This window comes from Rissa tridactyla, chromosome 7 (assembly GCF_028500815.1).
Source record: "Rissa tridactyla isolate bRisTri1 chromosome 7, bRisTri1.patW.cur.20221130, whole genome shotgun sequence".
Lineage (NCBI taxonomy): Eukaryota > Metazoa > Chordata > Aves > Charadriiformes > Laridae > Rissa > Rissa tridactyla.
Genome location: NC_071472.1, coordinates 11,455,393 through 11,482,274, shown reverse-complemented (window position 1 = coordinate 11,482,274; position 26,882 = coordinate 11,455,393). Strand labels below are relative to the sequence as shown.

Sequence of the window (26,882 nt, the reverse complement as noted above, 5' to 3'; positions counted from 1 at the left end):
ATCCCACCCCTGGAGCAAAGAGGCCAGTTGGCCTCAGCCTACCCTTTGTTTTCTTTCACAGCTATAAAAAGGACTTTTAAATGACTTTAGAAAACTTTGGCAAATCCCAAACCAGCTATGCTGCTCTTCCCAGCACGAGAAGCCCTCCACAGGGACAGAAGAAAGCAAGTGCAACAGAAGACACACAGTTTGTTCTCCTGCGGAGCGGCAGAGCTCTGCCTCTCCTGATGAAATGGAAATTCAAGTAAAGGGATGTCCTCCTCTTCCAGTACCAACCGCTACACCGGTAACTTCCAAGCTCTCTTTAGCATCACTGCCCTGCTTGCTATTAAACACACTCCTTTTGGGAGGGATGATGCTACCACAGCAACATGGTCATTTGGAGAACCCCCAGGCAGTATTGTTCTCAATTACTTCAGAGTTGAGTTGATTTTTTCACCCATCTACTTTCAAATATACCTTTTTCCTGCTTGCTCATCCCTGTTTCCCGTCCAGCATCAGCAGGGAGAGCCTCAACCCTCCTGGTCCCAGGAGAGTTGCTGCGGGAGGTGGTACCTGCCTTCTCCCTGCCCTGCAATAGGGAGCCTCAGGGCAATGCCAAAAAACGGGGTATCGCCGTCCTCACCTTCAACAGCGCCCAAACGTCACTAGCCAGGCTACAGGAAAATAAGCACGAACATCCTCTAGCGGCCCAACAACACGATCGTCTCAAAAAGCCAGGAACTTGCAACCAAAAGGTGCCCCATCACTTACGGCCCAGCTCAGGGCAAGATAAACAGCAGGGAAAAAACCCACCACTTCCCTGGAGGAAACATGAAAAAAACCTATTTTTCCAAGCTTATGCTTGTTTTGGAAATTTTGACCACGATTTTCAGTTAAGGAAATATTTTACTTGCTTGAAAGCAGGCAAGTTTTAAAGAATAACCTTTTGCCCGGCTCCAGCTGAGGGAATTATGTTTGAGGGTTAATCCAGGCAATTACGTGCAAGGTAAATTATGTGACTTCGGACTGACAAGGAATTAAAGCCATTTTAGCAAACACAGCTAAATAATTCCTCTACCTTTGCTTAAGTAAAGCTGACAGGCTCCATCTTTCCCAGTGAATGGCTTGTCTTCCCAGTGGGCAGAAAAATCTATACATAAAATACCTTTAGGAATCTTCAACACAGATTTTCTCTAATAAATAACAGACTGAAACACAACCTCTCCATTCACCTGCGCTGCACCAGCGGAACACTTCAAATGCTTCACCTTTGAAAAAAGATTGTTTCTGCCTACACAGGGAAGGATGGCACAAGCAGAAGAAATCCAGCCTATGAAGACACCAAAAAGCTTCAGAGGATTCAAGGCGGTGCTGGTTTACTCTTTCCTGGGGATGTTATGTCAAAATAACAACACCGAAGCCCAGACTCTGCTCACCTCCGAGGGACCCGGGCAGAGGACAAGCCTGCCAGGAGAGAGCCTTTCGCCCTAATGCTGGAAACCCAATTCTGATGGGGATAATGCGCTTTTTGCTCATTAGCGTGGATGCACTGAACCCTCTGCCTCCCTTTTTCCATAAGGAAAAGAAAGGGAATGCAGATCCCTCCAGAAACAGGGCAGATTTGGGCAGGCGCAGCCCCTCGCACTCCCTGCACACCCCAGCCCAGCAACCCTCCCCATTTTGGGGCGGTTTCCCCTGCACCCCCTGCATCCCTGCAAAGCGGAGGGCACATGGGAGGACAAGCTCCTACCTGAGCAGAGGACTCCCTTGTACCTGGCGCAGGAGAAGTCGTCGCACTCGCAGAAGGGCCCGTAGATGTTCCCGAACTCGCTCTCGTAGCAGAGGCACTGGTTGCAGCTGCACTCCCCTCTCCCGCTGCAGAGGGGTTTGCCCTCCGCCTCCCGGCACATGGCCTGGTGCATGTCCCCGCTGGCACCCTCCTCGCACTCGCACCTGGCCCCCAGGTAGCCCGCGTCGCACTCGCACAGCCCGCAGGCGTAGGTCCCGTTGCCGCTGCACTTGCCGCTGGCCGGCGCGGCGCGGCCGGTGCAGCCGCAGAGGCAGTTGTAGGTCACCGCCACCTCCAGCGTGTCCCGAAAGCCGGCGGGTTTGATGGTGAAGGTGTGGGAGGTGTCCTCGGCCGGGCAGCTCCGTGCCTCCACGGCTACCTCGAAGGAAACCTGAGGGGGGACAAAGGTTGAGGTGTAAGTTAAGACACACGGCCCCAGAACGGCTGTCAAGGGTATCCCGGGAAGGAAGGCAGGAGGGAAGGGCAAGTGTCCCGAGGAAAAGCCATTCTCTGGAGCGGGGCCGTGCTCAGTGCATTGAGCTTTACTCTCAGATGTGCAAAAAAAAAAACCCAAAACAACTGTACGTCTAGCGAGAGCATCTGCAGCTCAGTGCACGCCCATCTGCCCGTCCCACGAGGAGTTTGGCATCCTTAACATTTCAAAACTCTTCACCGTCAGCCGTCAGCAGCAATTTTCCCCATTGGGGGTCGTTGGCTTCTGTGAAGCCTATTCCCATGAAATAAATAGGGAAAAACTCTAGCTCATAAAACCCCAGTTTTTATGCTATATGGCATAATAAGCATAAATAAGAAACTTTGTTGAAACCAAGCACTAGCAAGGATCTAACCGATGCAGCTCAAGGACCTGAGGTGCCTACAGGATCACGGATTTAGAAGATTTTATGGGAATCCTGATCTGTACAGAGAGGTGTGCACCAGTCACACAGTCCCAAGCTTCCAGCACTCTGCTAACGGGCCATTTTTGATGGATGCTTCTGCTAAGACTGGCTTCAGAAAGTTATACATCATTATATGGTTATACATCACCCCCCTACTCATTTTCTGTTGCTACAATCCAGTGTCAGGGATTTTCTCCTTGAGAAAACCAAGACCATCCTATGGCCGCTTGCTTGGCCCCCGAATTAATCCTGCTGTTTGATGGGGGTCTCAGGCTGGCTGGTGCTGCCTGGCGCTGCGAAGAGGATTAACCTAATTCCAAGGAAACGAGCCCCTCTCCTAAGCATCAGGAGGGAATGATTTTTCTCTGGAGACATTTGGGGTCACCTCACGCTCTCACTGCCTGCTCCATCCCACATGCCAAGGGGTGACGTGCAGACAGCGGCACAGCAGCCGCCTCCAGCCGGTAGAGCTGCACCCCCAGGAAGCCTCCCTTGACCCCCCCTCCCATTCCCAAGGCCTGAAGCAATTAGGAAACAAGCTCAAATTACAGAGGAGAAGGAGATCAGAAAGCAAGCTAAGGGGATCAGGGTAATCCTGCTCCCTTTCACCCGCTGACACCCACGCCCCTGGGGCTAAACCCCAGTGGATTAGGACCCAGTGCCAGCATTATTATCTTTGGGGAATCCTTAGTGGATCTTGATCCATGTGGAAGCAATGGGGCCGAGAGCCACTGAACGGGAGGGGATGGAGGGATGAGACCCCCGTGATCCCGTGGCTTGTCTGCCAGTACAGGCACCTCAACACTCCAGTGCACCAAAAATGGGAGACACACCAATGCTGGCTCCCTGCTGCACCCCAAATCTTCTGCTGCCTGGGGCAGAAGGTATCCCTAGTTCATCCGGATTGGGAGAACCAGTCATTCCCGCTCACGTCATCAGCCTCTGCGGATACGGGCACGCACGTACCTGCTGCCAAACCCCTTTACAGCACAAGCTGCAGCGGCTGGAGCAATCTCCCTGCTCCTGCCAAAGCCGGGAGGCCAGGATCAACCACCAGATTAACTCTGCTACCTCGGGGCTCTGGCTTTGCCGTGGGAACAAGGAGGGCACGTGCCTAGCGTTGGCAACGCTCCAGGGATTGCTTTCGCCCGCCCATCGGAGATCCAGTAAAGTCAGCTAAAAAAGCTGGGGCCACCTCCCTTTTCAGCACTTTGCATGATCCTTATTTGGCGGGCTAAAAATCCAGCTGCTGCCCACTCTTTCAAACTATTTTTATGCGTCTCGGCGCTTAGAGCTCTGGTATGTTTGCCGAGCCGCTCTTCTCAAATAAGGCAATCAGGCTGCTAACGAACCTGCGCCCGCGTCCTCGCAGACAGCAAAAGCCTGGAGAAAGGGAGGGAGCTCCCGGCCAGTCTGAGCCCTTCCGCCCCAGCCCTGCAGCCCAGCAACTCATTTATCTCTATCAATACTCAATTTAAACAAGCAAAACTTAACATTCCTGATTCTTTTTATAAAAAAGCACAGAATGGATTACGCTACGTATACTTTTAACATTAAGGGGCAAACTATATTTTCATGCTGTGCTGCCATTCAATAACTCTAGGAACACGGGAGAGGAGAGCTGCTGCCTTTCTGAGCATCCTATTGTTTTTTGCAACCTCCAAGGTTAACCGTGACCTCTTAAATCCAGGAAAGACGGGTTTAGATTCTCAAACAATAACAGGAAAACCTTGCATGCTTAACAGACCAAGAAGAGACCATCAGACCACAGCAATAAAAACTTCACAGGTGAGAGCGGGACGTGAATATCTGGGATTACACAAAAAAAGCCCATTCTTGACTATTGCATCCTGCTGCCTGATCAAGACCTTTGAGCTCAGGGTGCTGTAGACAAGACGCCTGTATTCCTTCTTTCCTCACAGCTGAACTTGGGCTAATCTAGACCGCCCAGAGCCACCTCCAGGAGAGCGGCTCTCTGTGAGTTTCCATATTAACATGCCACAGCATGAGCTGAGCAGAGGAATATGAGCAAACCTGTATCTTATTGCCTGGGACTCTCTCATCGAGAGAGGTAAGAGGCTGCACAGGGGGTGAAACAGCCTCTCCAGGGGACGGACCAAAAGGCAGACTCACCGTATCTCCTATTTTGAGATCCCCGCACTTCCTGAGCCCGGGATAGGACAACCCGTCCTGGCATGTGGCAGTGAAGGTCAAGCCAATGTCCTCAGGGCTGTCCCAGACTGTGAGCTCCACCTTGGACCGAATACTCTAGAAACACAACGGGAAAGCAAACCATCAGGTTCCCAAAGGCAGGTGGGTTTCTTCTGCATTAGCCTCTTCTCCTGATGTTCCCAGAGGGCAGCTAGGCCATCTCTGCACCTATATGAAAAAAAAGAGTCACCCGTGCACACACATTGACATTTGTGCTTGACTTAACCAGCTCAGGAGACTTCTGATGAACACAACTAGAGTCATGGGGAGCTGCCTACAACCCCTGCGGGTGGCTTATGCCCTTTAGGACAGCTGCGATGACCACTGTAGCCAGCATTGAAAAGATACGGATGCACAAGAAAAAGAAAGAAGAAAACATTCTTGACCACGAACAGAGCATCTCTGAGCTTCATGTGTGTACCTGCACCTCCTGCTCCCCATAAACCAGCCCCTTAGAGAAGCGCAAAGCTTGATTCTCCACTGGCAGTCATCCTGTGACATCCATCGTACAGCATAGAGAAGGTGTAAAACTGCACGATCTCCATCCTATTTTCTTGATTTCCCCCAACTGGTCAGAAAAACGTATTTACCCTCTTCAGAGAAAACAACAAATAGACTCATAGAATCATGGGGTTGGAAGGGACCTCTGGAGATCATCTAGTCCAACCCCCCTGCCAGAGCAGGGTCACCCAGAGCGGGTTGCCCAGGAACGCATCCAGGGTTTTGAATGTCTCCATAGAAAGAGACTCCACCACCTCTCTGGGCAGCCTGTTCCAGTGCTTTGCCACCCCCAAAGTAAAGAAGTTCCTCCGCATGTTTAGGTGGAACTTCCTATGCTCAAGTTTGTGCCCATTACCTCTTGTCCTGTCCCCGGGCAGCACTGAAAAGAGCCTGGCCCCGTCCTCCTGACACCCACCCTTTAAGTATTTATAAGTGTTGATAAGATCCCCCCTTAGTCGTCTTTTTTCCAGACTGAAGAGACCCAAATCCCTCAGTCTTTCTTCACAAGAGAGGTGTTTGAGTCCCCTAATCATCTCGGTAGCTCTCTGCTGCACCCTCTCCAGCAGTTCCCTGTCCTTCTTGAACCGGGGAGCCCAGAACTGGACACAGTACGCCAGGTGCAGCCTCACCAAGGCAGAGCAGAGGGGGAGGATGACCTCCCTCGACCTGCTGGCCACACTCTTCTTGATGCACCCCAGGATGCCATTGGCCTTTTTGGCCACGAGGGCCCATTGCTGGCTCATGGTCGTCCTGTTGTCCACCAGGACTCCCAGGTCTCTTTCCACTGAGCTGCTCTCCAGCAGGTCAGCCCCCAACCTGTCCTGGTGCATAGGGTTATTCCTCCCCAGGTGCAGCACCCTACACTTGCCCTTATTGAATTTCATAAGGTTCCTCTTTGCCCAACTCTCCAGCCTGTCCAGGTCTCTCTGTATGGCGGCACAGCCTTCCGGTGTGTCAGCCACCCCCCCCAGCTTTGTGTCATGAATGAACTTGCTGAGGGTACCCTTTCAGATGTGTCAGCTGGAAACACCACCATGGGGGGAAAAAAATGAAAAAAATCTCTTTCTTTGCGAAACTTTTCAAAGTGAAAAACATTTTCCATCAGCAAGGTTTTGGTATGCTCCTACCCCCTTTCTTCTGCTCCTCATCCCTCCTCCCTGCTGCACACACAGACTTTTTAAGTCAAAAGAAAATGAAGTTTCTAAGTATTAATTTGGAATGAGGTTGTTTTGTTTCATTCTTCCAATGGCTGGAACTGATTTTTTTTACTAGTGGTGTCCAAAAAAGACAAAGGTTTCCGAAATGGAGCTTTTTATACAAATACATTTATTTTCCAAAGCCAGCTTGCAACTCCATCCCTCCCCTCCTTGTCCCCATCACTCACTGAAGTGGCCAGATTAAGGAAAAGTGCTAATTCAGACCCCTTGCCAGTCCATGGGATAACAAAACCAGGGTTCGCATGCTGGCAAAGAACTAATGCTTTTGGAAATGGGCAGGAAATAACTGAGTTTTGGCCGGGTGCATCTAAACAGCCCTTGAGGGAAAGAAGAAATAATTTCCCATCTCTCTGCTGTAACATTCATGGGGTGGCAGTTGGGACCGTACGGAGCATCCATCACCTGCAGGCTGAATGCCACACAGGCCAGTAAAGCTGAACACGCTGCTCTGCCCAAAATTATCGTGTAGAAGTTCACCGTCACACCGATACGCTCTCCTGTGTCTTCCTGCCCAGAGCATCTCACCTGGGGCATGGCAGAAGACAGGACACTGGGCCAGACCTAGGTATAACCTTGTCTGGGCTCTTCCTATGTTCCTATACAGATGCCAAGACTTCTTATTAGCCCTGTATAGTAATGCTATTAGCCTAATTGTAATGCTATTATTATTAGCATTTATTATTTAACAGCTATTATTATTTAACAGCTGTTATTATTTAACAGCTATTATTTTGCGCTGTTACACAGTGATACCTCCTCACATCACCACAGCCACCACTAAGGGCGACTGCAGGATTTTGCTGCTGCGGGATTTTGCTGCTGTGTTGTTTGGTGGCCCCCAAGCCTGCTGCACCTTCAGGGATGAGTGGAGATTGCTGGAGAGACCTAGAGGAAGAACCTGGCCCTGAGGTGGAGCAACATCCCTCCCTGAAATAAAGCTGTCTTCTGTAGCCCAGGGAAAATTCAAAGGATGAATCGTTTCTTTGTGAAAACAAGGAAATCCTGAACCGTCAGTGGCTCCAGGGATGTCTGATGTGAAGGCCACCTGCCACAAATCAGGGCTGTATTTAGAGGATAATTCTGCACGTGGGAGGCATGGGGTGAAATCCTTGCTCCACTGCAGGCTTCCTTGGGCATCCCTGTGCTCCTTCTCCACCTCACACACCTTGTTTCCCTCCCCGGGGTGGATGCCCCAGCCTCGGCGGTACACGGAGGACCGGGAAGGAGGCGGATGAGCTGGGTGGAGCACGGCAGGGAGAGATGAGCCGGCCAAGCTCTTGGCGCTTCACACGACAGCAGCTGGGGGATTAAAATGCACTTACGTTGTAGGCCTTGACGATCAGCTCAATGATGTTCTTGGAGTCTTTGTGCAAAATCTCCACCGTTGTCCCAGGGATCAAGGCCGTAAAGTTCTTGGGGAAAAAAAAAGAAAATGAAAGAAAATGCTGAGATGCAGAGAGGAAAGCAGAGGGTGAGGAGGAACAGACCCCGTGCCAGGGACACCGGCCACACACCCTGCCCCATCCTCTGGTGGTGTACACGGTATGGCTTGGCTCACGCTGATGGGGAGCTTTTGGAAGCAAAGCATTGCTAATGCGGCACATCGAACGCTAAACAAAGCTTGCGGCCAAGGGATGGGGACTAAAGGACGCGGCTCTGCTGCTGGAGGGGGCCAGACCCAGCCGCCGTGCACTCGGAGAGCCGGCACCGGCACGGTGGGGCGGGAGGTGCGGCTGCCCCGACTCGCCGCAGGATGGGCGAGCATCCCCGGAGAGGGGGTGGAGAATGAGCTCAGCCCTCCCTGCGGGCGAGCAGCAGCATCTCCACCGTAGCAACACAGCTGCTTGTTGGTTTCGCTCCAGCCTCGAGAGCCGGAGCAGAGATCTCCGAAAGCGATCCCGCCTGAAACACCTCCCCGCATCCGCAGAGGAGCGAAACCCCACGGGGCAGCTCCAGACCCAGGCCGGCCCTTGTGGCTCAGGTCACCTTTTCCTTTGGGAGGGGAGAGCGGGGATGGCGAGGGAATTCGAATTGTATGTGCCACATCGGGGCCCTGGACTACGGGATGGAAAAACACAGCTGGGCAGAAACACTGCGTGCGATTAGGTAATGGGATTAAGTCACTGTGGAATGGGTTGAACAGGTTTCTGCGCTCTCGCATGCTGCACGGCTGGCAGCCCTCCGAACATCGAGATTAAGCTGGAGTCTATTTTAGGTCTTCACATGCTCGCTAACATATATATGTTTGCTCTAAGGAGCTTTAGTGCTTTTCGCTGAAAGGACTAAGCGGGGAAGGACGGCGGGCTGAGCCTCGCCTGCCTGCATCTGCCTGCCCCTGCCAGCCCCGCGGGCAGCGGGGGGCTGCCTGCATGCGTGCTTGTGGCTGCACACATGCGTGCCCGCAGCTGCACACACACGCTCGTGGCTGCACACATGCGTGCCCGCAGCTGTGCACACACGCTCGCGGCTGCCCACGGTGCCGCCAGGAAGATGCTTTCACAAGGCATTTAAATGCCCACCCCCCACCCCCAGCCCGGGCAGCTCGGCAGCACTTACCTTGTACAGGACGTAATGACTTTTCGTAACAGCGAAGATCAGGTGGATGTTGTTTTCAGCAAGTTTCTCCCCAAGAAGCGCCAGGGAAGGATAATCCTAGGGGTGCAAAAAGGGCAGAAAGACTGCTGGGTAACACAGAAACAAAGACTAATTTCATTGCTCTTCTCTTCCCAACAGCAAAATTCGTTCCAGAAACGTGGCATGTTTTGCTGTGGGATGAAGTCTCTGATGTACCAGCACAATCCCAGCTCAAATAGTAGAAACTCTGTCATCCCTTAAATATTTCTGCTACACCCTTCACTAGAATATATGACTGACAACACCATTAGTTACAGCAACACCTTAAACACTGGATTTCTTTCCTTCCCCTTTCTGCTTTGCCAACAGCAGACACGTGTGTAACAAGCTGGCTGCCATCCCCAGGGATGCAAGGCAGGGAGATCTAGAGCTGCACTAAGTGGAAATGTATGATTTTTCTCCCAAAGCAGAGACATCCACTGCCTGCTCTTTCCACATACTGGAACCATAAAGTGATTACTAGAAGCTCCTTCATTCTGCAGACTTCCCAGACAGAGAGGACGGCAGGACGACAGTGCTCTAGCTACCCACACGCAACAAAATAATGAACCAGGGCTCACTTGCAAGAGACCAGCTTGAGTTTAGAGCCCCTGGCTGCTTCTGAAGTGCTGTCCTCAGAAAAAAACCACTTCATTGACTTGCAGACTGGACGGATGATTGAGAGCCTCCAAGACCCAAACATGGAAATACCGAGGCAGCATTCCCACGTCAGCTCCCCGGCATAACTCCACATCAGTTCCGGGGTTGTAGCCTAGGATTGCACAGGTGGCCAGAGATCCTAGCTTCCATGCAGAAACACCTGTTACGAGGTGACATCCGTGCAGGAATAAAAATCATAAGTAGTGGTGGTGATGCGCTGAATAGAGCACCCTTCTGCAGAAGGAGGTGATAATGAGACAGCAGGCAAGTGCTCGTTCACCCCAGAAGTTTCCCCCACTGAGTTTAAATTAAAAAAAAAAGGGCCAGTTTGTCTATTTATTACTAAGACCTCTGTTAGTGTTGTGCTCAAAGGCTGTGAATAAGAGGAGCGTCCCGACGTGCTTGCTAGTGTAGCCACATCAAGGTAGACTCAGGGAGAAGCTGACAGTCCACTGGACATTTTAGGAAATGGATGACATCTTTGATGTTTCCTCTACACTTTTCAGGCAAATCTGACGCACTTCAGGACACCAAGTTACTTTTCCCTCCCTTGCAATAAGCCCCAAAGGAACTCGCTAAGTTCCTAACCCATTTTTGTGCATCGCAGAAGCATTCACTACAGGGGGATGCCCAAGGGAAACACCAAATTTTATTCGCAAACTGCAGGATGGGGTGAAACCACGCTGGTCAGGGGCTGCATGTGCTAAAAACTGAGGCAGTTTGGAGTGGCTGGTCTCCAGAGATGTCCACCAACACCCCAAGGTCTCCAAGTGCTGGCCCTCCGTGTCCCCCCTCACCAGCTGGCTGGATGCGCTGTACTCGTTGGCTTCATTCAGGTGGCACTGGCCGTCGTGGGGCTGCACCAGCCCCCCCAGCTTCCCATCCAGGGCTATGTGGGGCACGTCATCCGTTGTGAAGACCAGCAGGTGAGATGCCTCCTTACGCCAGCCGATCTTCTCCTGAGGGAAAACAAACCCCCGTGAGACAGCCGGTCTGCCCCTGCCAACCCCATGCTTCACTCTCACCCTGCACGTGGTCCCAGCCACGCATCCAACCAAAAGCACTAATTAGATCTGTTAGCACTAATTAGAAGAGTACCATGCTCCTTTCCACCCATCTCTAGCAAGAAAACAAAATGTGAGGGGCCCACCTAGTATTTCCCAGCATCTCCTTCCAACACATTTACTTAAAAAAGCATGAGGAGGTATGTGGACTGTCCACCAGACCATCTCTACCCAGATCCAAGAATAAGAATTTCAGCTGCTTTTATAGTCAAAGGAGACCTGCCAAATTCCTCCACACACATTTAATCTGACCTTGTTTCCTCAGCTCTGCGGAGAGGCCAAGGCAACAGCAAGAGCTGCAATATCCCCACTCAGCAGTTTCATTACTGCCCGCTCCTAAAGGCTGTTTCTGAGCACGGTGATGTCCCCGCACAAGGGCTTGGCTTTGGTGCACCCACATGCATGCACAGGCGCTCTGTGCAAGGACCAGACGTTATCACCATCTTTGCCTGGAGGGAGATGCGGGGATAGATATTTATTTTTTATTTTTTCAAATAAAGGGATAACATTTAGTTGATAAACTTTCTCTTTCCACGGAGCTTCCCCAGGTTTCTGGCTTTTCATCAGCCTGAGCAGCAGATCCGTGCCTACAGCAGCACACTGAAGCTGTTTGTTGCAATGGAAGAGGAGGGAAACAGAGAAGCCCAAAGGAAATTTTTGGAAACCATGGAGCTGCGGCACACTCCCCTGCGCTGGCTGGCTGCTCCCACTGCCAGCTCGTGCCAAGCCGGGCAGGCTGAGGTCCTGCCTGCCAACCACGGCGGGGAGATCCTGCCGCGGCAGAGACCGGAGCCAGAAAGCTCCATCTCCCAGAGCTTCCCCCTGGGCTGGCCACCCTACCCGTCTGCCGGGAAAGATGCAGCCACACACCTTCCCTCCCCACACGCATCCAGCATCCCCCTTCCCAAGCCCCCGGCTCAGAGCAACACAGCACTTGAGAACGTGGGAAGGGATGAGGGAAAAGGTGGTAAAAGCTTTCTGATGGGAAGGCAGTGCAGATGAATACACCCGACTCCTCCAGAGCTTACTGCTCAGCTTATTTAGCAAAATCTGACATCTACCTTGTTTTACATTAACACGCTAGCCCACAAACGGCTGCAGCCCAGCTGCAAAGATGCTCGCTATGGAAAGAGCTGGCGTGGGCAGGGCAGGAGGGCAGAGCAGGCAGAAGGATGCGGAATCACGGCTGCCAGCGCAATTTTCGCCTGCAAATGTGAGTCATAGCCTAAAGCCTGCTGATCTTTCCGATAAATATAACTCTTGCTTCAGGGACGCTATTCCAGAGTAGATTGCTTTTTCCTCCCTGTTGCAGAAAGTATTTTTTCTTTAACAGTATTTTAAAGACCCCCACACACCACAAATAAGGCCATAGGAAGAAATCTTCGGGAACACACATCCTTTGCCGTGTACCAGCATGTTACAGTCCAGCTCAGGACGTAATGATGACTTTTCTGCTCTGGGAAGCAGGAGTCATCCCACTGTGACCCCAACTGGACAAAAGGCAAAACATTCATGCCAAAATGTAATTTCTTAAGAACTCAACACAAAAGTGATTACGTCTCTAACAACGCAAGAAGCAGTTGTTGGTCTACTCAGTCACCAGACAGAAACCCATCCAGTTCACTTTCCTGTGTGTATCCAAAGCTGATTTCTTTTCTTTTTAAACAATTGAGGCCAAGAAACTCCAAAAGATATTAAAAGGATTAGTTTGAGTTTCATTTCCTTAGAAATGTGGTACGCACAAAGAAAACGAGCTGCATTCAAGCAGCAGTTATGAAGCCACTTCAGGGATGATGCTTCCATTCACCTGCCTCCTCAAGCGATCCTTTAAATCACGGGCTGAGCACCCCTTTACAGACAAGCGCTGTGTCTCTGACACACACCTTCCCACATAAACAACACCAGAAACACTCTGGTTGCTCAGTTCAGCAACTCGCTTCCAAAAAACAACGCGCACCCACAGTGTCAGTGCCAATATCCAGGCACTGAGAACATTTGATGCCTTGGAGCATTGGACCAGGGTGCCTCAGATGGGGTGGCCAAGCCGGTGCCAATGCTACGCCAAAAGAGCTGGAGACCTATGGAAAAAGCACCCGGAGAGGTCGGCATGCCGAGGAGCTGCCGCATCTCACACTGCCTCCGCCAACAGCTTCCCGGCGCTGGAAAATACAGCTCTTCGACACGGAGTTTCCACCGCGAAACCCAGAGCAGCACTCTGCTCTGCTTAAAACAAATAACCAAAGAGACTTTCATTTATTTTTACTGGACTGGGATTGTTGAACAAAAAAACCTGCACTGACATCTGCCCCCTCATCTGTTTTTTGATCCCTATGGGATAGAGAGGATTTTGAAAGCAGGGGTGGGACCTGACCCAAAGCAGAGTGAAGTGGGAAGACGTGTCTCCGCAGGGCTGGGCATGCTACGGATCCTGACCCTGCTCCTGTGACCAGCTGCAGTTGCCTCCCGTCCCCCGAAAGACCAGCTTCTCACTCCCTACAGCCAACAGCGACTGGCAAAACTGCCACAGCTGTCCCAGCACAGCACAGCCCTCCAAATCCTATTGAAAAGGCTGAAAAACCCAGCATCAGTATTTCCAAGCCTGAAATAAATACCTAAATTTATGCTCTGGGCACACAAACTGCCAGGAGACCCCCTATGTTTGTCAATGTGTCTAAAAACCCACCACTTTCCCAGGCGCAGATCCTTTGGGAAGAAAGAAACAGACACAGGTGCAAGACAAGTATGCCTTAGAGATTAAAAAAACAAAACCTGCTTCATTTTGCATTACCTCTGAAAAGCACCTTGGCGTGTCCCAGATGTTTTGGCCATCTCCATGTACCAGTGTGGCTAGCAAGCACCAATTGAAACTATTTCAAAAGACACTTTATTTTCTAATCCAGCATTATCTCCGTGCTGCATCTTAGTATATAAGATCTGAAACTTATACATACCACCAAGCCATGTGGTGCTTGCACTTAAAGAATGGCAGAAAACCAAAACACTGCAAATGGAAAATGTAATTACAGAAGGTTGATTAATATTCCTGGCCAGAAATTTCAGCGTCAGGATAAAGGCTTATTGTCTCTGGCTCTTTCACTGCCTCCAGAATAACATTTACCGTATCTTCATCTTTCAGAAAGGAGCCAAACCCTGGGCTCGCTCGTTAGTCTGTATTAGCTGGGCAAACTTTCCCCCCTCCTTGGGTTGAAAACCAGGCCAAAAAATGACTTGAGCGTTACAGAGCTCTTAGACAGCTCATGCAGAAGAAATGCTTGATATGAATTACATTATAAAAATACCTAGTCAACAGAGTAGGTATTCTTTCCGACCCCTCAGTGATTGAAAGGGGAAGAGAAGACCACGCTTGGGACACCGCAGCTTGGGAACAGTGAGGCTCTGCCATGCTGTGACCAGCTCTCCCCGGGACATCCCCCTTGACTCTGCTGCTGAGCACAAAGTACCTCATGGTCAACAGGCTGCATCGCCCTAAAGGTGGGGGACTTTCTAAGGTCATAACTGCCTTAAATCTTGGGTTTTGAATATGGTAGAGAGGCTGAAAGCTCTGGCCAGAGAGATGCAATGGGGCACCACAGCAGTGATGAGGAAACCCACCCCAGGAGCCACCAAGGTATCTGTATGCCGCTCTCCCTGCACTGGGGGAAAATATCTCCTGAGTTATTACAAGCTACTGTCCATGCACGTTTTATTCCCCATGATACTTCATTAATCATCGCTGGATGCAAAGCACCATTCAGTGCAGCAAAGAGCATCCTCACCAGCAAGTGGCACTCACTGCCACTCCAGATGTCTGCCACCTTCACCCACCTCAACGGTGCTGAGCCCCACCACAGCCCACGGCCACTGACCAATACGGGCCATCACTCGGCCGCCGCCGTGAGGGAAATTAATCACTAAGCTCCCGTTTTGGCTACGGGGCTTAGGAGGTCAATCAGCTAGCCCGGAATTTTGTCTATTCCAACTGCGGACAGAGACAGCCTTTGCTGCTCCTGCCTGCGATCAGCAGGCAGCTGCTCCACCCACAGCAAAGGGCTGCCAAGGCAGCACGAGTTATGACGCAGCTGGTTCTCCTGCCTCACACACCAGTCCCATGGACTTTCTTTCCCGCCCCCGAGCTCCAGTAATTAATTAACCACTGCGGCTGCAGAAACTCCTCTGTCATGACCTGCCACATCATGCCATGAGCCATGCAAGCGCACACGCTCACCTCTGCTCACCCTTCCTAGAGGTTGCTCAGTCCTGAATTTAGGCAGCACCAGCATCTAAAGTCACCTTCTGGATTTAGAAGGGACCAGGCTGTGCACTCAAGAACCAAGTCAAAGATTTTGGTCCATACCAACAGTTTGAGACTGGCACAAACATCTAGGAAATATCTTGCAGGTCTCCTGCCTTCCAGCAACACCTCCAAAATGAGCCCTTGTGATACACACCGCAGTTATTTCTGCAGTGTAGGGAAATGTTGTCCCAGTTTTGCAATAACGTGGTGGAAGGGACTGCAGAAAACCACATTGTGGGTGGCACAACTGAGATGTCACCACCCCAAGATGTCTCTGCTCTAACCATGACAGCCACTTCTCCAAAACTGAGAAGCACTTTACGCTCAGAGGAGTATCGGGAGCAGCACTGTAGACGTGCGAACAACTTTATCTGTGATGGGTTGGGAGAGGGAAGATGACTGTTGGGTGGCAGCAGATCCAACAGGGCAGGTTCAATCCTGTCATGAGCATGAAGTGTAAATGAAGCCAAGCCAGGCGAGGGAAGATGTGGTTTCCCATGAGCCCACGTCACATCACTCCCACAGACGATGCCTATCTCCCGGCTCCCAAAATTCAGACCCAGAAGAAAACACACCCATCCAAAAGGACTATGCAAGACTGGAGCAAAAAAAAAACCCCAAACTGTATGTCAAGAGGGAAAAAAAGCAAGCAGAGCTGTCCCTGGCGAGTGGGGCAGCTCAGCCATGTGGCAGATGGAACAGATGCTTCCATCCCTGACGCACAAAGGGATACAGAGCAACCCAACTGCTTGTTCCAGAAAGGTCTTCAAGCAAATCTCCAAAAACCCTAAGGACACGGCTAACATGGCACCAAGCTAATGAACTCTGTCTTTAATTACTGCTCACAGCTCCAGTTCTGCTGACAAAGAGGGAGAGCAGGCTATCAGCATTTGGAGGTGGGACCATCCAGCCCCATACACCAAAGGGGGCAGGTACGAGCAGTAGGAACCAGCTCCAACTCTCAACACGGGTCAACCACTGCAAGATGTGTTTGACACACACTTAAGAAACGCATTAAGCCAACGCACAGTGCTGTTGCACACAAATGGACGTGAATCTTAAAGGATTTCATCCCAGCTGCTTAGGGATCAGCACCTACAAGTCTAATCATGCAATGAAATCTCAGCCCTAAACTTGCATTTGCAAATCTCCATTTTTACCCCTTTAAACTAGAAAAGATATTAACATCTTTTTCTTTGCCTGTTCATGTACAAAAGCACACAAAAACAATAGCCTCTACTTTTCAAGGCATCTTTCATGCATTCTTGAAGAAAAACTTAGTAGTTCCTTCCAAGAAATGGCATACCGAAGCCTTACCCCGGTCCAAGAACACAGCAGAAGAAACCTCCTAATTTCCTTTGCTTTAAAACCCCAGAAATGAGAGCGACTCACCTTGCACACAGCAGCCTGCAAAATTGCATCGAAACCACCCTCTGGAGCATCTCGGTTGCGGGAAACCTTCTGTTTCTGAACTTCTTCATTGAAACGGTCGACTTTATCCGTTAGGGACAAGAGGTGGCGGAAGCCAAAGGACGGGACACAGCTGGGGAACAGCTTGTAACTGTAGGAGGAACAGAGGAATAGTCAGCTGGGAGGAACATCACCAGCAGCCAAGAGCTGCAGAAGCTCCCAGGCTGGTCTCCAAACCTCTGTTCAGAGGGATGAAACACTTCCACAAGGCTTCATGTTTTGAACACTTCGATTTCTGGCTATTTATCTACAAAACTCCACAGTAGAGACCATCTTTTTGGTTTCCCTCTGGTGGCTTTGAGCATCTGAAGTTTCCAGAGATCTCACCAGGGCCAAATGTCTCTCTCCCCATAAGGTCTGAGTGGAGACACAAGGCTCTGGTGTTTCAGCACCCAGAAAGTGGTTTTCACACTGGAAGTCTGCAGTGCAGGATGCGACCAGCAGTGACGCAGAGGGCATGTCGGGGCAAGAGGGCCAGAGCCGCCCTCCACAGGAGCCCAGGAAGGTGTGCTGGTGTCAAAGTGCACCATGCAGGAACATCACTGCCATTCAGCTACTTTCCCCCTATTTTTCAATATGCATTTTCACTTTGTCATCCAGTTTTCTTGTCAATACGTGCCACCCTGCACCACTGCACGTCACCGGGCAACTGCACACCACAAGGTGCATTAGTAACCAACTCATGCATCCTCCCACTCTCCCTGCAAGCCGGTGAGCAAACACCATCTCCACTTTCCAGGGCGCCGCTGGAGCAGAAAGGTAGGAGTGGCACCCTAAGGCAGAGAAATGCCTCGGCAGGCTACCAGCAAAACTTTTTTCCATATAAACCAGGAGGCAGCTTTGGTGCTCACCCCATGTCCGGGAGAGCTCAGCGTGGGAAATTAGTGTGTGCAGGGGAGAGGGACGAGAAGGGTTAAGAAGAAAATGTGTTTAAAAAGGAGTTGGGCTGGCACTAATTCACTCTTATCTTCAAAGATAAAACAAGGAGAACAATTAAAGGCCTCTGCTGACACATGACCCACTATGGGTAAGTTGCAAGAGGCTTTTTACACAAAGGAGTATTTAAGATTTACCACCTCTGGGAACTCCAATCACTCACAAGGGACCCCAGAGCAGGGATTTCCACCCGCACAGTCTCGCACACACCTAACCGTGGGGCAGGTCCCACTGCCCTGGGCCCGGCTGGCAATTAGAGCCATCCCATGTGATCAGCCCCGTGTTCAGACTTGCATCCTGCTCGTACCTAGGGCCAAGGTGAGGAGCGTGTGATGTGTGAAACCTCTGTGCTGCAGGGGCTCAGCAAGCAGACCTGAACCCATATGATACCTCTGGGTGCTCAGTTTGCCAGAGTCCTGGTCCAGGAAGAAAACACAGACACGCTATAGGCTCCCACATCCCATGAAGATGTATCATTTAATCCTTTTTTGTTTTATGCTCCAGGTTTGCTGGCAGAAGCTGCAGGCAGCAGCAGGACAGATGATGGATAGCTGAGCGACTACGCAGCAGTGCGGGTGGGTTATCTCAGGCTGAAACCTCCCCAGGTCATATCACAGATAGATGGGCAATTTGGTGTTCAGTCAAACCCTCTGCCTTCCTTATCTAGCTTTTTAAATTTAGTGTTTGTTTCCTGTGTATTACCTCTTCTTGAATGACACCATGGCTGCCTGAGGCCACGTCCTGGCTCCCCAGGAGGTCCCAGCCAGGATGCTGGGCCAGGAGCAGGGGCGAGCAGCGAGACGGGGTGAGACGGAGGAGGCACAAAGGATCCCGGCCAGACCCCACATGAAAACAGGGCCGCACCCCACCCAAACCTGCAGGTCAGGCATCACCGTGAGGAGGAGAGAACCTGGACTGGGGGCAAAAACACCCACCGCAGCTCATGTTTCTTTGCAGCTTTTTGGAGATGCAAGCAGGCCACCGGACAAAGTCTGCTTTGACACTTAGAAATAGCTGCAAACAAAACCCCACCTGACAACCCACCTTGCTGCTGCATCAGGGAGCCCCCTGGCAGCAGCGACTGCCCGTTTGCAGGGCAGGCAGGGGAGGGCGACACTGCTGGAGAAAAACGAGGAGCCAGCACCCCTGGCTTGGATGAAGAGGAGACAGATGGCGACTGGAAGGGAGTGCCCACCAGGCGAGCTGCCTTGGACAATCCTTCCTAAATGGTTTCCCAAGACCAGGCTGGCTTAATGTAACCCATAAACAGAAAAGCGACCACCTGGGTAAAACCAAAAGGACATGCAGACAGCCTGATCATGGTGGGAGAAGATGAGTCCACATCTCTGGATGACCTCAATAAAAGGGCATTAGCAGTTTCAGGCATGCCTCGCTGCAGAGTTGTCCAGCTCCACCCTCTCCTCTTCTCCCACCCTTTCCCTCCTGCACTTTTCACCCTATTTCACTCAGCAAAAGCCATGCCACATCAATTAAATCACACACCAGGCAAACAAAGTTTTCACTGGAGCAAAACCCAGTCCCTAGCCCACAAGCAACGTGAGCAGGTGATGGAGACTGAGAACAATAGAGATGACTGAGCACAACCCTCTGAGGCCGTGCCAGATTTTCAGAGGGAAGAGCTACAAAGAGAGAGGTGAAAGGTGGCTATGCTTCATGGACAAAGCACGAGTTTTCAGTGTTAAAATCTATTTGACTTTCCTCTCTGGATGGAACTGGTGAAAAGAGAATACGGATAATTTTGTATGGTCAACGGTCAATGTGCAATGAGATGCCAAATGCTTGGCCAATGCCAAAATGTGCCTAGAAACTCATAGCTGATGCAAGCTCCCTTTAATCTGCCTCTCACACGGAAAACTTAAAGGATGCATGCATGCAGAGCTTGGCATCCATCTGTGCTGTGGTCTTACAACGTAAGTGTCCACGAATGGCTCAAATAAAAGTGCTAACCTTACTGCCCTTACATGACTAGGAAGCACCCCAAGGTGAAGACCCCAAGGTAAGTGTCAATGGTGACATTCTCCCAGGAGAGCACTTGCTGCTGTATCCATCCTTTTATACCAACATCCAAACCCATCTGAGCCTGGGCACCCTCCACTGCACCCCTTTTCACTCTCGCATAATCCCTGATTCAACGGACTTGATCCCAACTCCACCAGTTAAAGGCAAACAGAAAGAAAAGGAGGAAAGCTCCGATATCACCACAAAGCAAACCACATCATTTGTGTCTTTTGCAAGTGCCGGTTTGCTTTCCTTACACAGCAATAAAGATGAAAAAACCTGCCTGCCATCTTCAAAACACTGGAAAAACTCATTAATCAGTCCTACAGGCCCTCACAAATCTCACTTCCCCCAAACACTTCTGTTGGAAGGACTTACATTGCCTTGGTCTCCTTATCTGTGAAATGGAGACAAAGAGCTTAATTGATTTACTCAAGGCCAAACTATGACTCAGAACTAGGATCAGAAATCAGGAATTTCTGGCTCTTGCTCCTATTTCTTAACGCCTGTAAAAAAGCCTGCTATGTCTGCATCCTCGTCAGGTACTTAAAAATAGCTTCAGGCTCCCGATACAACAGTTTCCCATCTCTTGATGCAGAGATCTCCCAACAGCCACTGCAAATTGGAAGCTGTCCTATTGTGAATCGCTCTAGAGCATCACAGCGACAGCCGTGGCTAATCAGCATTACCAAAAGCCAGGGCTTAAGTCTGCTTCATTATTTAAAGCAAGAATGAGAAGAGAAGACTGCAGCCAGGCTCTGTGCAAACACAGGGCTTGTCTCTTCGAGGTACACCCACCACTTACCCAATGCAGGGATTGTTTTGGTATCTTGGTGCCGTGTAGGAAAAAGGAGAAATGTTTTTGTCCACAAAGGATCCAAACCCCAGCCGGAAATTGCTAGTGAGCTTTCGCATCTCTTCAGCCAGCTTGGTCCCCAGATTGCGAATATTATCTAGGTCATCGTTCATGGACAGGGAGAGATCCATCAGGTAGTAGAGGTCCACGGGATAGTCCTCCACTTGCCGAACCTGAACTTGGAAGGAGGTCCGGTCACCTGCACACACACAAGAGTTGAGAGGGGTGAAAAGGAAACTGCTAGCACACATAAAATCCAGACTGCGGGCTTCTTCCCCCCCGACCCCTGCAGAGCAGACAGATCACTTCCAAAGAAGAGGGCGAGGGGAATAAGCTTTTCCAAATCCCTCCCTTAGGAGACTAACAGAAAAGCAGGTAATGACTTTGGGTCCTTTTAAGCTACGGAGAGTACTGGCTTGCAAGAAAAAGACACATCTATAGACTGCATGTCTCTGTTTTACTTTGGAGATATGGGAAAGGGTCTTTCCGTCTCTCAGCTGAGAGCATGTCTAAGGGGGGACGCATGAAAAGTGCTGCTGCCCTGGACTGTGTACAGTCCAGAGGTGTTTTCCTTGAAAACTGTAAAGAAAAGCAAGCAGAGTAAACCTCAAATGGATGTTTCATGGACTACTGAAAGAGGGACCCTGCACACGCTTGCTTGGGCATGTCCTCAAAGCAAACCAGGAGCAGTCCAAGGAGTCCTGCACAAAAGAGAGGAGTGGGAGCAGGAGAAGGAAGGAGGTCAGGAGAAAACAGCCAGTGTGAGATGAATGCAAGAGGTCCTCTGAGCTGTGCAGGGAGGTCAAGTCAAAGCAGACACAGAAGAAACATCTTTTAAAAGGATACCTCCCCCAAAACAGAGCCGTGCCACCATCACTCTGGAGAAAGCGGAGCGAAAGGGAAGTGAACTGGAAAAAGAAGGTTGTTAGGGTCAGCCGGGGAAGCACTGAGGCAGAGATGAAGCTTCCCAAAGTGCTGAAGACAAGGGAAGGAGGTGGCAGGGCTGAGTCACAGGCTGCGCAAATGCAAAGAAGAGCGGAGGAAAACCTTTCCCCTGACCTTCCCCTTTGCCAAACCGCTTTCACCAGAGATGCCCTCCAGAAGGGGGGCCCAGGAGGGGAGGCCACCGCCGGCACTGCCCACACCTCAAAAAAGGTGAAGTGGCTTCCAAGTGAACTCAACTTCACCAGTTGGTGAACCACGCGGACCTCGGTGGAGCCAAAGAGGAGGCAGCAAATGTTTGATTTATGCTTTGCTGAGAGAGGGGTCTAAATGGAAACCCCAGACTCCAGTGCCCTCAAGCCCCAGGCTGCTTTGGAGATCCCACGTCCCCAGCTGCCACCTCGGCCCCTTTTCCGGCTCAGTGGGGTCTCAGACCCAGGGACTCAGATCCTCTCAAGACCAAGCTCCCTCTCCTGCCCACCTCTCCCAGCTCTTCACGGTCGAGGCTGAACTTCAGGCACTGGCAGGTTCTGCAAAACACTCACGGCTTCCCCTCCTCTTCCCCAGAAACGAAACATTTTTTAGTATTGTGAAAACATTTCCCTAACTGTTTTATTGTTCTCCTCATTGTTCGCAGCAGCACAGCTGCTCCCACTTACTTCCAGCCCAACAACACGCAGCAGCAGCATCCCAGAACTGCCGTGCTGGCAAGACACGGCACCAGGGGCTTTGCAGCCCGGCAGGCAGGAGCCCTGCGTGGCTCCTGGGGTCACGCTCTGTGTGACGAGCCACACGCAGGGCCAGACACCCTCCCTGCCTCCAGGATCTGCTTCGTAGTGACTCCCACAGCCGTCCCCGCGTGCGGGGAGCGAGTGGATGCCTTCTCCCAGGCCTCGGCGGCAGCTGCTTCGACCCAGCAGCATCCACCCCCTCGGCAAAGGATCCGGGATCCCAGCACCCGGGAGGACGTGCACAAAGACCAGAGCCTGCCTCTTTCGCAAACAAAGCTGTGAAGGGTTTAGATCCGGGTCCGTGCCCTTTGCTCCACCAGTTCTCTGTGCATCTCACCAGCTCGGTGCTGGGGTACCAGGGGAGTCAGCTGCAGCTCCTAAACCAAGACCTTCCCTCTATTTAGTGATTTCCCTGTGCATTTAGATCAAGGGTGGCTTCCAAGCTTCTTTCTCACAGCTAATTGCTCCCCCCTGCAGTCTCCTCCAACCCGGCAGGGCTTGCGAGAGGCACCGTCCGCAAACCTGCACACGTAGGTATTGCCCAGACACCAGCTCTAGGATGCAGGAAACTCTTGCCATAAATATTCCTCCTTATTCTCCCCAACTTTCATTTCCTGCAGGAGCGGGACTCTCCCGGCACAGCCTGAGACATGGCATGCCGCAGGATGCAACTCAGCACAAGATCTACAGTAAGCAAAGCGACTGAGGCAGCTCAACCAAATCAGGTGGCCTGACGCTGTACCTGGCATGTATTTTGTGGGGGGACAAAGGAGCTCATCATTTATATAGTGCAAAACCTGTGAGCACCGACCGCAGGGTAAGAAACCATGACGGCAAGCTTGGCTTCAATTCGGTGCTGCAAGAACGTGCGTAACTCCAGGAAAATTAATTCCCATGACTATCTTTTTCGTTCCTACATATTTTTCCCACTGGAATACCCAACCCTTTCAGAAAAAGAGGATGTTTCCTTCTGCATGTGATGTCCCCAACATTTCAGTTTCCAAAACTCTCTTCTTCCTGAGCAGGTCTTAAGGTGGGAATTCCTGTGCCAGAGAGCATATTTGGATTGTTCTAATCCAATCTTCTTTTAATAGTTATGAGTTTATTAGTTCCTGAGAGGACCAAAAATAACAGGATCCTGGTCTGGGTTCTTCTGTCATTCCTAACTGCAAAAATTGATTATCTCAGAGAAAATATCGCTAATACATGTAGATGTAAGTGCAAAAGAATTTATTACTCTCTGTGCACAGCATTACTCTCACACTCCTAGGAATAATCCAGTCCCCTGTTTCCCCACATACTGTCACCACCATCCTCTCCTTAGGGCTTTTACTGAAAAGTTTTTAACTCAAAACTGAATTCAGAAATGTTTCTTGGATGCTGTCACAGAGAGGCAGCGCAGAAACCGGAAAAACTGCTCTTGGCCAATTTACAAACACAAACTCGACAAGCAAACTTACCCATGAAAAGCTGTTCTTTCTGCTTGGCGAGGCTTAAGGCTTGATGAACAACACAGCTCGAATCTATTCATTTTTTTTAATTCCTTTTATACTCGTCATATTTTTCATCTAACCAGGACACACTGCTTTACAGCTGGACATAGGATTAAAAAGCAGTGTTATAAAAACTAAATGCTCGATTTGAAAGCTACGCTGTGAAGGACGTCAATTTAAAGCCTTTGGAAATCAGCTGTGGGCATGGAGATTTGGGGATACGACTTCTGCCACGGGACGATTAGATCAAACTGCCTGGGTGGGAACGGCAAACAATTGACAATTCGCTCCCTTCTGCTTCTGCTTAGTGGTCTAAGAATAAAAGATCACCATCGCCACAGACCGCCGTGTGTATTCATCTTTGAAATAGGACACTCTTCATGCCCAAAATTAAATCAACATTGTCTCCTTTTTGTCTTGGGTTCACGGGGTGAAACCCATTCTCAAGCTCAAGGATTAATGGATAATTTAAACTGGGGATGCTAATACATGGGTTTAGGAAGTCATCAGCCCCAAGAGGGAGTGCTGCCCAACATCAAAAAGAGAGCAAATACGGGAGATACTATTACAAACATCCAGGTATGTCCCTGCTCCTGCGATGACCCTGATGCTCGGCAAGAGGAGTGCAGGGAGGGGAGGTCCCCGGCTCAGCAGCGGGGGCCCTGGGGGTGATTTCTGCAGCTCAGCCCAGACCTGGAGGGCTCCTCTGCTGCCCAAGGAGAACCGAAGGTGGCCACGAGCGTGGTCCCCTGGGAGGGCTGGCAGGAACGGCACACCAGCCCTCTACAGCCTGAAGCATCCGACAGCGCAGCCCCCGGAAAGCCGCAGGGACCCCCATGCCCTGCCCCAGACCAGAGCGGATCCGCTCCTCTGGCTGGGCAAAACTGCCGGGGACTGGGAAAGGGGAATTTGCTGGGCACTGGGAGTGAAGGAGGGTCTGCGGGAGGCGAGATGGGGAAGCTGAGACAGCCCTTTCTGCCAGGAACCACCTCAAGAAACAGGAGGAATAACAACTCCCTTTTTTTTTTATGGGAGCAAACCTGTTTCATCAGCAACATTCCGTTGCAGAAGCCACGCATCTAGCCATACATCCAGTGGTGGCCACCCTCGGGTACCTGCTTTTAAGCCTTTGAAGCAAAATGTCTTTACGTTTGAGGGTCTGACTGATGACAGCAGTCACACTGCTGAGGAAGAGTTAATTAAGAGACATGAGGACTATCCAACCCCTAGAATTAAAGCAAAAAATCCTGCAGCAACTGATAGGCTCCGGGAGAGCACTGGTAGCGTGAGCACCAGCTCAAACTCCTGTTTTTCTTGGGCAAAACATCGTATTTCATTTTTCTGTATGCTCATAAGAGCTGTCACAAAACTGTAAGCCTCAGAAACCCACACCAATTGCTTATAATGAATTGAGCTTTTATATTTGCTTCTTAACTTTGCAATAAAGACCTTTTTTTTTCCACCCCCCCCTTCAGAAATATCGGCTGCCAAATTTTTGCAAGAATTCTGAACCCACATTAAAGCTTCCCCCCACTACGCAAAAACTTTTGATAACAAGCATGCTCGCATGGCTCAGTCCAGCCGGTCCCTTCTAATTTTTAATTAAAAGGAAGAGATTGAAGAAAAGTGATGGCTCAGGGGAATGAAACAGGGGTCTGGCCACAGTCCAAGGCCTGAGTCACAAGTTCAAATCTCCATCTTCAGCCTTGATCCCACGGCTCTTTTGCATACCGACAGAAAACAGATACGCATTTTTGTTTCCAATTTATAGAAGGAGCTGTCTCAGTTTAGAGTCAAGCACTGTCAGCTTGGTGGAGGATCCAAAGTTATTTTAACTCCTTCCACCCAGTGATTACGTTCTGTAAGTCACGCAGGTTCCTTTTAAACACATGCAAAGGTTAAGTTTTGGGTGGGGTTTGACTGACATTGCCTGACAGTGGTGCCATCTCATAGAGATCATACGCCTCAGCCCCAAACTTGTTTGTGATGTACCACTAAGTTCACAGGCTACAAGGTCAGGGGCTACAACACGCTCTTGGCACGTCCTGGCCACCCTTTCTCACCCCCACAAACACACCCCAGCACGTCGCTCACAGCCATTGGGGACTCACCAGGACGAAGACTCAAGGCGACCTTCTGAGGCATGATCTGCGTGACATCCAGGTGGGTCTGGCCGGAGCCCTTGCTGCTCAGAGGGACGTTCTTCACCACGTTGATGCTGCTGCTGGGGTTTTCGATGGCTCCGTCACAACCGTTTGCAATCAGGTTCTGCAGGAAGTCGCACCGTGACGTGATGGACTTTGTGCTGCCGAACTCCTGGGGGGTGAAGAAGGGACAAAAGGAAAGGGGAGGAAGAAACATCAATCCCACAGCAGGGGCTTTGTTTGGACACACTGGTATCTGTAGGAAATAGGAGATGACAAGGAGAAGCTGGTGGCATTTGTGGTGGCTGTACTCAAAAGCAGCCTGCACTGAGCCTCTCAAAGGGATCTACCAGGAAAAGAAATCCTGTGAGGCTTTGAATTTGCTCTCAGACCACCGCAGCAGAAAGCTAAGCCTGGGTTTTCTCCCCAGCCACAGCAGCAGCACTTGCTCCCAGCCCTTTGAAAGCATGGCAAAGTGTTTGCTTTGCCGCCTGGAAATCTCTTTGAGGGGAAAATGTGAGAAGTTGTTACTTTTCACACGCGCATCACCTTGAAGGAACTTTGCAAAAGAGAGAACGGAGGACAAGGAGGTTGCACCGTGGGAAGCAGGACAAACCCACCAACCCCGAGAGCCACGTCAAGATGTGAAGCTGGAGACGGAGGCTGGGTGGCTCCGGGGACCCGCACCCTCTTCCCTGGGCGAGATGCCACATGTCCCCACGCGAGCACGGCGTGTCCCCACTCCTCCCACCTCTGCACTGCAGGCGTTGGCACCACACCATCACATGGAAAATAAAGAAAAGTGACCACATCCAGCCGTCCCTGAAGCGGAGCAGAGCTGGGGCAGTCTGACGTGGGCAGGCTGTCCTGGGCTGCTCTGCTGGAGAATGGGGAGGTGGGAGATGCTGCCTGGGAGGTGGTCGGAAGGCAGCCCATGCTCGCTGCCGGAGGAGGGGCTGCCATGGCAGGGAGCATCCCAGCACCCGTCCCCACCGCTCCAGCCCTCGCCGCGAGCCCCGCGCCTGGTGCACAATGCAGCCTTGTGCCGGCAGCGCTCAGGA

The 26,882-nt window shown here is 50.9% G+C and overlaps 1 protein-coding gene across 2 annotated transcripts in view; it reads right to left on the bottom strand.

Annotated features, from left to right (window-relative positions):
• ITGB5 (integrin subunit beta 5) overlaps positions 1-26,882 on the bottom strand; it is a 64,445-nt gene that overhangs the window by 23,738 nt on the left and 13,825 nt on the right. For both annotated transcript variants that reach the window (XM_054209596.1, XM_054209595.1), the window contains exons 3-10: positions 25,789-25,993; positions 20,461-20,710; positions 16,623-16,791; positions 10,670-10,831; positions 9,156-9,251; positions 7,922-8,011; positions 4,804-4,938; positions 1,733-2,162 (exon numbers count right to left, since the gene is read on the bottom strand). In XM_054209596.1, the coding sequence (XP_054065571.1) occupies positions 1,733-2,162; positions 4,804-4,938; positions 7,922-8,011; positions 9,156-9,251; positions 10,670-10,831; positions 16,623-16,791; positions 20,461-20,710; positions 25,789-25,993 (1,537 nt within the window). The remainder of the gene's footprint in view (positions 1-1,732; positions 2,163-4,803; positions 4,939-7,921; positions 8,012-9,155; positions 9,252-10,669; positions 10,832-16,622; positions 16,792-20,460; positions 20,711-25,788; positions 25,994-26,882) is intronic.